Here is a 14,276-nt window from a genome sequence, read left to right on the forward strand (position 1 = left end):
GTAGTCTTAACTAAAACTGATTTTGCTCCAATCTTGTCCACAATTCTGTTCCCTGGCATATCTAAGTTCATTGGGGTTTCGTCCATATTGCTGATGCATGAGAGCCTATACCCGTTTTTCTTCTGACTTTTGATTCCAAAGCAATGGAACCCTATTAACTTGTCATTGAGTTCTGCTTGTAGATGTTGGGCAATCTTGGTTTTCTGTCATACCTTTTCATAACCCTATTGCACCATTCAGCATTGACTTTGAAATCACTGAATCCATCTTTTTTTTGCTTCATTTTTCGTGCGTATTCTTATGTCGAGTCACTGTGCTTCTGTTCTGACAACACTGAATTACCAGTTAACAATCTTTTCTTGTAGTTGTGGCCACTTGTTCAGATTTCCTCGGTTGGCATACTTCTGTTTTGGCATAGCCTTTAGCTATGTGGCTTTTTTCCTCCAATCTCGGACAAGTTTTTCAGAAACATAGAACTTCCTTGCAGCTACACTATTGTTGTTCTTCTCTCCAGCTTCAATAATTTTTAGTTTAAACTGTGCTGTACACTTGCTTCTTTGTGATACCATTTTGTCAGAAAAATTTGGGTGAGTTTTACAGTAAGTTCAGAGCACGACTGTACATGTCACCTAATTCTGAGAGACTGAGGCAACAGCGGGCTGCCATAAGGTACCATATATATTTGCATTCATAGGTCAAATGTATATGTGTAAATATTACACATATATATATATATACAGTATATATAGTTATCAACATACAATTTAACGACTTGAAAATCATGTTGTGCAAATATGTACTGATGCGCGTAACATGTGATGATGCAGGTATTGAATCAAAAGTGTGTGTTTAAATCAAAATGTGCAAATCATCTCCTTTAAGGCTGCATATATGATCAGGAAGAGACCCCTGAAAAACATATGCACAAGGTATATGAAAAATATCAGATTTTATTTGGCCAAAAACAAGGGATCAACTTATATATGTGGTCTTCCTATACACGAGTATGTACGGTAGGCATAAGATCTGACCTAACCCTAGTGGACTGGGCGGAAAGACTAAAAGATAGGACTGTTAACAAACATTAGCAGATGTTTAAGGAAATACTCAACTGTTCTGAACTGAATTAAATGCCAGAAAGGAATGAAGATTGTAAGGGGGATATTGGAGGGGTTTAACATCTATGGCTAAGCAAGGAATTTAAAGATACTGTAAAGACCAAATCTAAGGCATACCAAATTGCAAAGATAAATGGCAGGCTGAAAGATTGGGAAACTTTTATACATCAACAAAGGATTACTACAAAAAAAAAGCATAAATAAATTATGAAAGAAACCTAGCGCAAAATATAAAAAAAGGTAGCTAAAGCTTCTATAAGTAAATAATAGGGAAGAGGGTAGCTAAACTGAATTTTGGATGAGACTGGGGAGTTATCAGTGGGGATCACAGAAATGGTGGAGTCACTAAATAAATATTTTGCTTCAGTTTCACTGAGGAGGACACTAGCACCATCCCAGTAGTGACAGATTATACAGAGGTTGTTGAAAGAGAAAATCTAGGAACAATCATTATCACTGGGTGAGGGGAAACAGTACTGAGCAAACTATTGGAAATTATGGCTTATATGTTCCCAATCTCTGGTGACCTATATCCTAGGCTCTTAAAGGAGGTGGCAGCAGAATTGATGGATCCATTGATAAAACATGCTTTGGATGTGGGCAAGGTTCTATTGGATTGGAAAATTGCTAACATAAGCCCCTTATTCAAAAAGGGAGGGGGGTAGAAAGTAGGAAACTACAAACCAGTTAATTTAACATGTTGTTGGGAAATTCATTATTAAGGAAGAATCCATTATTAAAGAAGTAATAACAGAACACATAGAAAGCCAAGGTACGATCCATCAGAGTCAGCATGGTTTTATGAAGGGTAACTCATATTTGACTAATTTGCTAGAGTTCTTTGAAGATTTATCAAACAATATGGATAACAGAGATCCTATACATGTAATATATCTGGACGTTTAGAAGGCATTTGATAAGATGCTGCACAAAAGGTTAATTCAGGTTAAGATCACACAGGTTTAGGCATAATTTATTTAGTGTGGATAGAGATTGTCTATCTAATAAGGAGCAGACAAATAAATGGGTCTTTTTTCCGGCAAGATGTAACTTTTTGATGCCACAGGATTCAGTCCTCCAGCCCCAACTATTCATAATGTTTATTAATGATTTGGATGCCAGAAAAGAAAGTACTATAGCCAGATTTGCAGATGAAATATTCAATGTGGATAAGTGAGAAGTTATCCACTTTGATTGGAGGAATAGCAAGGCAAGTTTTTATCTAAATAGAGAGAAACATCAGAGTGCTTCAGTGCAGAGGGAGATGGATGTACTCATGCATGAATTGCAGAAAACTAATATGCAGCTACATCAGGTATTAAGGAAGGCAAATGGAATTTTGCCACTTATTGCTAAAAGAATAGAGTATAAAAGTAGGGAAGTAATGCTGAAAATGTACAGAGCGTTAGTGAGACTGCATGTGAAATATTAATTTGAAAGTTCTGTCCCCATACCTGAGGAGGAATATGATTACATTGGAGGCAGTTCAGAGGAGATTCGTGGCATTGTTTTCAGAGATGCGGTGTTTGTTTTATGATGATAGATTGGGCAGTTTAGGTTTGTACTATCTGGAGTTTAGAAGAATGAGAAGAGTTGCAATTGTGGTATTTAAAATGCTAAAGTGGAATGATGAAGAGAGGATGTTTCCTCATGGGGCCAACCAGAAGAAGAGGTCATCCTTTTAGGATAAAGGGTAGCAGATTTAAAACACAGATGAGGAGAAGTTGCTTCTTTCTCGAATTGTGAAAGTAATGCTGAAAATGTACAGAGCGTTAGTGAGACTGCATGTGAAATATTAATTTGAAAGTTCTGTCCCCATACCTGAGGAGGAATATGATTACATTGGAGGCAGTTCAGAGGAGATTCGTGGCATTGTTTTCAGAGATGCGGTGTTTGTCTTATGATGATAGATTGGGCAGTTTAGGTTTGTACTATCTGGAGTTTAGAAGAATGAGAAGAGTTGCAATTGTGGTATTTAAAATGCTAAAGTGGAGTGATGAAGAGAGGATGTTTCCTCGTGGGGCCAACCAGAAGAAGAGGTCATCCTTTTAGGATAAAGGGTAGCAGATTTAAAACACAGATGAGGAGAAGTTGCTTCTTTCTCGAATTGTGAAATGGAATTCAGTAGTGTGGTGTGTGGTGGGTGCTGGTACATTGAGTAAATTTAAAGAGGAGCTAGACAGCTGCTTAATTAGTACAGGTAATGGGTTGAAGAGTTGTAGAGAACCCCAGAAAATGGGGTTGAGGCCGATATGAGATCAAAGATGATTGCATTAAGTAGCAGAGCAGGCTCGGAAGGCTGAATTGCCTGTTTGTGCTGCTAGTTCTTAGATTATTTTCCTCCAGTGTAATAGGGTGTAACTGTAGATTCACAGCATTGCCAGGTATTTTATGTCACCTAATGGATGTATCTTAAAAGCTAGCCTTAACTTAGTTATGCAATCTTATTTCAGAAGAAATGTAAACTCACTTGAAAGACTGGGAGGTGGCTAGGCAGTGGGAGTTTGTGGGTCAGAGATGATATAATGAGGTAAGCACAGTGGAAACTTTATGGATGAACTTATGAAATAATAAAGGAATTAAGACTTGTGTGAAATGTGTAGGCTCTTGGTAAAACCTGTGAAGTAGCAAGGATTATGCAAGCATACAGGTGGTTTGGTTAGTACATTTTCATTTTCATATAGTTCGAGATAATTAGATGCACTCAAGTCAGAAAGGTAGCAAATTTCTTGTGTGCAAAATAATTTTCGGCAATATTATGTTGTGGATCTAAAAAGCAGATAGGTCATGTTAGATTTCATAATATGTAATGAGTCAGACTTAGTTAACACACTAATAGTGCATAAATTTTAATCTATAGTGATCATCATAACACCGATTTCAGCATTGTTTGAAAGGAAACAATCTAAAACAGCTTCTAGGATATTAGGTTTAGGTAGGGCTGACTTCAGTGGGATGAGTCAAACTGTCCCCATGTAAACTAGGAAAATCTGATCAATGAAAAGTTTGAAAAATAAATGACATTGAATCAATTTATAGCCCAAAGTGGCAAATGTCTTCTTTTGTCCAATAAAATGGATATAGACAACTCAAACTAAAATGAAAAGCACAAGACCTTGTTTAGAAAAAAACAAAAGGTGACAAAAAGGATAGTAATATCTACAAAAGGGAAGCATTAAAACATTTCTAAGGGATAAGTACACAATTTTTCTAAAATATATTTGATAAAAGTGAGTGTTCAGGGCATTTTGGGCTTCTTGTAAGTTTAACTGTGATCCTATAAATGAAAACAAAACAAATGTTGGACAATTTGAATAGTTACTTTGCATCAGCATTTACAGTAAAGAAGACAGAATGCCGACACCCCGAATAAATAATTATTGAATAAGGGTGTGAACTCTCATATTATAAGTGATATAACAGTAATGAAGAAAACAAAGTATGAAAGAGTGATTGACCCATAGAATTAGATGCTGTCTTAAAGGATGTACATAAGAACATTGCTGATGCTCTAAATATTTCTTCAAAATTCTCTGAATGGTGGAATCACTCCTTTAGTTGGAAAATTTCACATGTCACAGCAGTGTCTAAGAAAGGTGAGAGGAAAACCATGTAATTGTAGGCCTGTTGGCCTACCTTCTGATATCTAGATATTAGTGTACGATTTAGAATAGAAAGACTAATTATCTTGAGCATTTGAGCTGATTAGAGTGAGCCTTTATTGATTTGTAAAGAATAGATCATGTCTGACTAACCTGATTAATTATTTTGAAGAGGTAACTAAAGTTGTATGATTGTCCACTAAGGAAATTCCATGTCACTGCTCATGAGTTTTGTGGTCCTTATGTAGCTTATGAGCTTGAATGCGACTTTTCCAAGTGTTAATGTCTATGTTGCATTTCTTGAGAGAAACTTTCAGGAAGCCTTTGACACACTTCTATAATGCCCTCTTGTCGAGTGCCTTCCTTGAGCTGAGCAAAGATGATTTGATAGTTGAAACTCAAGCATCCTAAATGTGTGGCTGGCCCAGCAGTGTTGGTTTCGGATGATCATGGCTGGTGCTTTACCTGCTTCGAAGAAACTGATTTTAGAATGCCCGTCTTCCCAGCTGATGCAGAGAATCTGTCTCAAACTTAGAGGTTTATAAAATCATGAGGGACATAGATAAGGTCTTTTCCACAGGGTAGGGGTGTCCAAAACTAGAGGCCATAGGTTTAAGATGAGAATGGTAAGATTTAAAGAGACCTGAGGGGCAATTTTTTCACACACAAGTACATATATGGAACAAGCTCCAAGAGGAAGTGGTAGAGCTGGGTACAATTACAACATTTAAGACATTTGGACAGGTACATGAATAGGAAAGATTTAGAGGGATATGGCCAAATGCAGGTAAATGGGATTAGTTCAGTTTAGGAAAACTGGTTGGCACGGACAAGTTGGGCCAAAGGATCTGTTTCTCTGCTGTATGACTCGACAATAGTGTTGATGGTACTTAAGGTCGTTGAGGTGGCTTCTACCTGTAGTCCAAGTTTTGAAGCAATATTGAAGTGTTGGAGGGCTGACTGCCTTATACACAAGGAGGTGACTCAAGTAGTGGACAGGAGAATATTTATAGATGTAACTTATGAGGATTTGGCAAAGGTTTTTCTGTCCCTCTTAAAGTTCTTCATAAGATACTGTTTGCTAAAGTTTAAGCTCTTGGATTTGAAGGCAGATTATTAACCTTGTAGCAAAAATTAGCAGAACAGCAGATGGCAAATTGGAGATTTGGACACTTATTTGATAAAATCTTTGTTTCCTCACTTCTGACTTTTGTTCATACTGAATATGTGTATGCACACATGCAGTATAAAGATTATTTATTGAAAACCTTTTACAAATCTACTATGTTTAACCCTTCCATTCACAGATATCCTCTTTATTTTCATTTTTATCTTTGTTAGGCTTTTATAATTTTGTTTAAATATTTGGTGCTATTATGCATATATGGATGTCAACAAGTGCTGCCTTGTTTTAATTGACACAATAAGTGATATTTTATGGGGGCGACATAGGTCTTGTCCACAGCTAGCAAAAGTCACATGGTGCCTCTCTTTTTCAGAAAAACCTAACTCATAATTCACCATTTGGGTACTTGACAGATCAGTAACAGACCTCAGGCACCTTGAGGCTAGAATCCTGCTTGTTGAGAATTGCCAACTGATCAGCGGTTGGTAGCTGTATAGCAGCTACTACTGGTACAATCCAGGCAAGTGGAGGGTGAGAGTTTACAGGGTTGGTGGTGCAGAGTAGGGGTGTGAAAGGGGTAGGCAATAAAGGTGGTGGTGGGAGCTCTTAGTGCCAGGTCCCGTGATTAGGCTTTAACTATGAATGAGTGCACTTCCCAGAACCCTCCAAGCAACCCAACTTTCAAATACTGTGGGTCTGTAAAACTGCTAATAGATCATAAGATAATCAGTGAATTCACACGTCATGGATCCAGCACATTGATGATGCCTTGTTGTTTGCATTAGACCACCATTTTTCAGCACAGCAACTTTGCTGTAACAACATCTTATCCCCTCAGAGCACTGTGATTACATATAACAAACAAGACCAGATTATCCAGACAGGTGCTCAAAAAGTGCAGCCCACACCAGGTGCCTTGCTGTAATCAAGCTGACTTTGGAAAAGGGCCACCTCATTTACGGAATCATACAGTACTGAAGAGACTGCAGGTCTCTGCACTGACAAAATGTACTACACTTACACAGTCCCACTTTCCTGAACTTGGATGTTATGACATTTACAGTGCTCATCCAAGTATTTTTTTAAAGATTGTAAGACCTCCCACCTTAACCTCCCTCCCAGGCAGTTCATTTTAGATTCCGACCATCCTCTTGATGAAAAAGAACTTTCTTAAAATCCCCTCTAAACCTTTGCCTTCCCCCTTAAAATTTTGTTATTGACCATTCAACAAAGGGGAACAGCTGCTGACTATCCACCTTGTCCATGTCTTCATAATTTTACATTTTAATCAGGTCCCCTTTCAGTTTTCTCTGGTCTTACTATTAATAGAATGTCTTGATTCCATCATTAAATGCCAGTTTCATTTTGTGCTACTATCCAGAATAAAAAGACGCCTTCAACAAGTTTCTTTAACAAATTGAAAGTAATCCATCTGTTACAATTAAAACAAATTCCAAATGCGTGTTTAAAGTTTAAACTATAATCTGGAATTAAAATTATCCTCCCATAATTCCAAACACAAATATGCTCACATAGCATGAAAAGACAACAGACTTTGGAAAGAGAATAGTTATTTTTAAAAAGGCAAAAGTAAAAATACTCCTGTTGGCCAGAGTGTAAAAACAGAGGGTAGAGAGTGATGACTTTTCATGGTCTAATGGGTTTCTTGTTGACAAAATTGAATTACTGACAATGTAGACTAATGCAAGATCTTCAGACCTTCAAATCAAGATTGATCTAAGTCTTTTAGAAAGTGGCCACTGTTTAACTTTTCTGGGCTTAAACAGTCAGAAATCCTGATATCTGGAAATTTTAATAGATTCCTAAAAAGCTTTATTCAAATTATTATTTGAATTTCTGGAAACAGATAGTAAGCTCTCGCACTCATTAAACTATTGGTTTAATTTCCCAAAAAAACACATAATAAACTATTTTCAGTACAGAAAATTTCCAAACATTTCCATGTGTTTCATTTTTCACGGAGCCCTTAAATATAAATATGTATTCCTAGCAGATGCAGAGAAGGAGAAATGCACTTCAGCTGCTTGTGTTTTCATGTAGGTCAGAACAGCTCACAAGGCAAGAAATGAGTGAGGTATCATGAAGTACTAGGATGTGAACCAGATTGAATTGTTATTTCTCTGAAAATGGGGGAATGTGTAGAAATTACAGTTGCTTCATAACGGAGACTATTAAGACAAATGAGAGTACATTGGCAAGAAGTTGATTGTAGATTCTCCTTGCAGCCCTCTTTGAGATCACTGCTGCCCAAGGTATTCCTTATAATTCATTCCATGCTTCCAAAACTATAGGGACCACTTCCTCAGGGAGTTAACTGTAAGAAGCTGGCAATGCTGTGTGCGTACTATCTATTTGCTAAGGAACCTAGCAATTTGGCAGATCTGCACATAATTTTGTTATGTTGTCTCCACCAAACTGGGTGAATTTTCACCAATTTCCTGAAATACATATCAATGACTGAAATAATGCAAGCCTGGACAGTAGCCTGGACACAAGGCAGATGATATGATGCTAGAAATGAACGAGTAACAGAAAAGTGAAGTACATTTGGAAATTTCACATCCACAAATGCATCTGTCTAAAAATGATCTTATTTGTAAGTATCATCCAGAGGTTCACTTGGCTCTTCTATAGCCATATTGTTGAAGCACTGTTCTTGTGCTGAGGCTTTTATTAGAATCAATGTAGTTTGTAGCCTGTCCGTTAATTGGTGAGAATAATATATTGTTCAAACCCAAATCTAAGGCTATTAGATGCAAGGTCAGGTATCTTCAATTACAAAGGAGAAACATTATGGTAAAATGTTGTTTATAATTCAAGATATGTCTATTCCAAGCAACACCAGGTTGCTGGTTCCAAAAGAAGACACTCCCACCAATTGACACTGTCAACACATACACTTATTATGATCTGTGTTAATTTGTGTTTTCTCAGAATTACAAATTACAGATGTTGCCCACTTCAAAGCAATTCCACTTCATTATCATTTATTATTATCAATTCCCATGTCGTAGTTTTTTGCTACAGCATGGGCAAGATCCAGATCTTTTAGAAACTGCATTGATTTTCATGTCTTAGAAAGTAAAAGTATAATATTAATTCTCTTCCCTTTCTGATTTCTCCTTCCCAGTTTGCCCATTATCTGTGTTTCTCCTCTATCCACATTGATGCATCAAAATCTTCCGTCAAATTCACCAGGTTAAAAATCACACAACACCAGGTTATAGTCCAACAGGTTTAATTGGAAATACACTAGTTTTCGGAGCACTGATCCTTCATCAGGTGGTTGTGGAGGACACAATTGTAAGGCACAGAATTTATAGTAAAAATTTACAGTGTGATGTAACTGAAATTGTACATTGAAAAATACCTTGATTGTTTGTTGAGTCTTTCATCTGTTTGAAAATCATGATAGTTTCACTTCTTTCATGTGTAAACCACAAAATGTTTTTTTAAAAATTGCATTCTCAGTTTAACTGTAACAATTGGTGTTAGCTAGACAAAATGTTAAAGGTGTGAGCCCCCTGTGTTCTCTGTCTGTGCCATAATGTTTAGATTGATTCTAATCTAAAAAGTGAGATAACAGAGTTTTACATGAATTCATGCAGTTTTTGAGCAAAGTACAATGTAACTCTGCAAGTACAAAGCTAGTGTGCTTCCAATTAAACCTGATGGACTAAAACCTGGTGTTGTGTGATTTTTAACTTTGTACACCCCAGTCCAAATCACAAATTCACCAGTGCGAACTACTTCAACCACATACTTCTATGGCAAGTTCCACATTTTACTGCTATTTTTCAAAAATCCTCCTTAATGTTTTACTAATTCATCAGCTGTTTTATATCAATATTAGTGACTCCTTGTTCTGAACTTATCACAGAAGTAATACAATCATCCATCATGTCTTTGCTGACACATAAAGCACAACCTCACTAGGGTCTGAGCGATGTAGGCTATGACGAGTGGAGAGGTAGAATCACTCATCTTTTACATTGAGATTATCTCGTCACAACTTCCCTGCTTTGCTCAAGCAGCATGATGAGATTCATGCCAGGGAGCAGCGAGTCACCATAGGAACATAAGATGTAGGAGCAAAATTAGGGCATTTGGCCCACTGAGTCTGCTCTGCCATTCAATCAAAAGCTGATATGTTTTTCAACCCTATCCTCCAGCCTTCTCCCTCTAATTCTTGATCCCAATACTAATCAAGAAGCCATCTATCTCTGTCTTAAATACACTCAATGACCTCCAAAGCTCTCTGCAGCAATGTGTTCCACAGTTTAAACACCCCCTGGCTGAAGAAATTCCTCCTCATCTCAATTCCAAAGGGTCATTCCTTCACTCTGATATAGTCCTAGTCTCCCAACTGATGTTCTTCATTGCTTAGTAAATAACTTATTAGAAGTCCAACTTATCGCAGATTGCAATCTTGCCAAATTCGCCATTCAAATTAGCCTTCTGGAAAACTTCACATGGAAACCAGTTGGGTTTTTGGTGGGTTCAACTCACCACTTGCGCTAAAAGACTTCCATGTTGGACACTGGGCTTCAGCATCTCAATCAAGCTCCATGGGTACTGGCCATGTGCACCTCACATTGATGGACGTTAGCATTAACATGTGCCAGCCTCCATGAACTCTCATGGTACATGTCCAATCTACTTACAAGTCACTTCTGAACTTCAATACTTTACCTTTACAACTGTCATTGTGCTGCAGCTCATGGACTGGACCAAGCTACATCTTGAGCTCTTCACTCATTGTCATACTGTTTCAGTCCGAGCCTAACTGAAAGCTGGTAGCATTCCTGTTTTGCCTTGCCTTTCCTTTTTGCATTTTGCTCTTTCCGCTAGAGATACTTGGTTTATATTATTACTATCCAACCATGCCCTTTAGCACAGGCACACAGCCAGGAGCTTGCCACGTTGTCAGCAAGCCACAGTCCAGTCAAGGGACTGCTTTGCTCAGGAGATCTCAGCGCGGTCAGTCAAGTACAACCTCTGTACGAGTTCAAGCCCTGCTTGGAACAGTCAGAGGCAGAATTTGATGTTCATTAGGGGTTAGGAGTTGAGTGACGGGCAGTACAACTTCAATTTTGACTTGTTCTGACCCATCATGGGCTGGTTTGGTCTTGCAATGAGAGATAGCGGATATTATGGAAATGAAAGTGGGTGGCACAGTGTTTGCTTTTGGTGCAGATGAAGAGGTTTCACAAGTGAATAAGTGAATAGGCAGCACAGAGGACATGCAAGGTCACAGATTGGGGTATATGACAATTAATGGGGAAGATGTTGCATGCCTTAGTAAAAGCGATAGAGCATGAGCCTTGTTGGGAGGTGGGTGCAGCATTAGAGAGGGAATTAGATAAATAGAGGATTAAGAAGAGTGTATAGTTGAAAGAAAAAACCTATAAGAAGGCAAAAGTCAATGATAAATTCAGAATCCAGCAAAGGAGAACTAAAAAGCTGACAGAGAAAATAAATTACAAGGGCAAGACAGTGAGGTATATAAAAATTGACAATAAAAGCTTCTTATATGTTTAAAATGGAAGGCAGAGATTAAAGTGAACATTGGCTCCTTAGAAAATGAATCTGGGGAGATAGTTATGGAGAGCAAGGAAGTGCCAGAGAAGGTAAACAAATATTTTACATCAGTCTTTATTGTAAAATATACTTCAAACATCTCCTTAAGACTAAAGAATACAGAGGAGGAATTAAGTGTCATCACCATCAGTAGAGAGGTAGTATCATGTAGTAGTATCATAGATAAATTCATGTGTCAAAAGGCAGATAAGACTCTTGCCATTGATTTAGTTGAATCCAGGATCCTAAAGGAAGTAGCTATGACTGAGTGGATGCGTCAGTTGTAATTTTCTAAAATAAATTGTGGGTTCTAGAGAACTACCTAAGGATTCTAAACTGCCAGTGTGACACCTCTTTTCAAAAAGTGGAGGAGGCAAATTTTCATGAAAGCGAAATTATATCTGACTAATTTTTTAGAGTTTTTCAAGGAAGTCTCAACCAGAGTGGATAGAGGGGAACCAGTAGATATTTTGTATTTGGAATTGCAGAAGGCATTCAACATGATACCTCACAAAAGGCTAAATCATAAGATAAGAGATCATGGTGTTGAAGGCAGTATATTGATGTGGATACAGAATCGAGCAATGGACAACAAGCAGCAAGGGAGAATAAGGGTTTTTTTTTCAGGTTGAAAATGTGTTGCTGGAAAAGCGCAGCAGGTCTGGCAGCATCCAAGGAACAGCAGAACCGACGTTTCGGGCATAAGCCCCTCCCCAGGAGCGCTTTTCCAGCAACACATTTTCAGCTCTGATCTCCAGCATCTGCAGTCCTCACTTTCTCCTCGAAGATTTTTTTTCAGGTTGGCAACTTGTAACCATTGGGGGTCCACAGGGATCATTGCTTTTGTTTCATGACAACATCTGTGTAACAATATTTAAAATAAATAGAATTTTAACATTTCCATGATGAAAGTCAACTATGTACAATAAATTCTCACCAGAATTCAGGTGTCTGGATTGAATAGATATCCTTCAGTCTGCTGCCAAAACTTTATTAAAAAAGAAGCGTTTCACTTCTGCTTCCACAAATTGAACAGATGGTGTAACCTAAAACGTTTCCATTCTAAGCATTTTCTTTTAACAGATTTGAGTTTCCTAGATTCAGCAATATTTTAACATCAAACTTAGTTTAGTCAAAGCAATTATGAATAACTGCATTCAGTAGTTTAATTGGTTATTGGATGGTTATCTGTTTCCTTATTTTTAGGAGCAAAATTCCGTAAATATGTTGGACATTCTGCGCATGTGACTAATGTGCGTTGGTCATATGATTTTCAGTGGATAATTAGCACAGGTGGTGCTGATCATTCTGTATTTCAATGGAGATTTATTCCAGAAGGAATGTCAAATGGAGGCTTTGATGCAGCACAAGGTAAGGAAAGCTACATATCGTATTATATGTATGTACTGATGAAAATAATAGCTTATCATTGTTAATCTAGATTCTAAAATAGATGCTAATGGACTTTTAGTTTTAGTGCTGTGAAAGTTTGATTTTTGTTTTAAGAAAGAGTCAGAAAATCATTTCCAGCAGGGTGTTCAAAACAGCCTTTTCAAGAAAGCAAAATACTGCAGATGTTGAAAATCTGAAACAAATATCGAAAATGCTGGAGCAGCTTAGCAGGTCTGGCAGCATCCCCAGAGAGAGAAATTGAGTTAAAATGTCAAGTCTGACATGACTTCTTCACTGAACCTCTACACTGTTCGACCCCCTTGGTCCTCCTCCACCTTTGTCAAAGTGTAAAAAAAATACCATTTTAAACTCCTTTCAGCTGTGGAAAAATATTATCTGTTTTTCTCTCTCTACAGGTGATACCAGATCTCCTGAGCTTCCCCAGTATTTCTGTTTGTTTCAAAGAAAGTATGCGGCTAAAGCTAAATGACTAGATAAGCTACCTGGTAAGGTATTTGCTGAGTTGTTTACTAACAGCAGCTTCTATGATCAATGGATTCAGAAGGCCAGGACTACAGGAGGTTGAGTTCAGAAAGAAATAGTCATACCATTAGAAGGGCAGTTTGGTTTGTGGAAGTCATCAGGCCATCACAGCTAGAATGAAGTTTTAATGTGTTTTCGCAACTTCAAAGTAGTCAAATTTGGGGAAAATATAGTGAGATTAGCTTCGCTGTGTATCTCAGGGAAAGAAAGTAATGAAGAGAATCACGTCTGGTAAATGTGCAGAATGTCGCTGAAAAAGCATGGTTGTGACCTCATCTGTTCAGTAAGAAATTTTAAAGTGCAGATAAGAATGATACTTCACTGGGACTGAGTTTATGTAAAATTTATAGCTGGGAAAAAGGGCTGAATCATTTTTCTATTTATGATGAGATCTTTCCAAATTCCAATATATAGCTTTGTCTTCTTGTTTGAGTAATCAACTTGTTTATTCTGTTCAATGGTACATTGACATCCTTATGTGAAGATATTCAGTGACTGACCACAATAAACAAGTTGCAAAAATAAAACTTATAATCTAATAAGTTATGTTTCATTTTGGAAAATGTCTTGTCAAATGTTACGATCATCTGGGACCTTAACAATGGCATATTATGTCACTGGATTATTTATAAGTAATTATGGTTGTAGTTATTGGAACCTAACTCCAGAAAATTACGGAATGAGTTACACATAGGAATGTCCGAGACCCAATTATCTTCAGCTGCTTCATCAATGACTCTTCTTCCATTGTAAAATTACCAGTGAAGGTGTTTGCAAAGTATTTCACTCATCATTATATTCCCTCCTATCAATAGCCTTGGGATTACCATTGACTCGAGTTTGAACTGAGGTCACCATATTTATACAATGCCTACAAGAACAGATCAGAGGCAA

General features: G+C 37.5%; 1 protein-coding gene across 4 annotated transcripts in view; it reads left to right on the forward strand.

The window, feature by feature from the left end:
* LOC140483036 (echinoderm microtubule-associated protein-like 6) overlaps positions 1-14,276 on the forward strand; it is a 544,931-nt gene that overhangs the window by 184,661 nt on the left and 345,994 nt on the right. For all 4 annotated transcript variants that reach the window (XM_072580923.1, XM_072580924.1, XM_072580925.1 and 1 more), the window contains one exon: positions 12,654-12,818. In XM_072580923.1, coding sequence (XP_072437024.1) covers positions 12,654-12,818 — 165 coding nt within the window. The remainder of the gene's footprint in view (positions 1-12,653; positions 12,819-14,276) is intronic.

This window comes from Chiloscyllium punctatum, chromosome 11 (genome assembly GCF_047496795.1).
Source record: "Chiloscyllium punctatum isolate Juve2018m chromosome 11, sChiPun1.3, whole genome shotgun sequence".
NCBI lineage: Eukaryota > Metazoa > Chordata > Chondrichthyes > Orectolobiformes > Hemiscylliidae > Chiloscyllium > Chiloscyllium punctatum.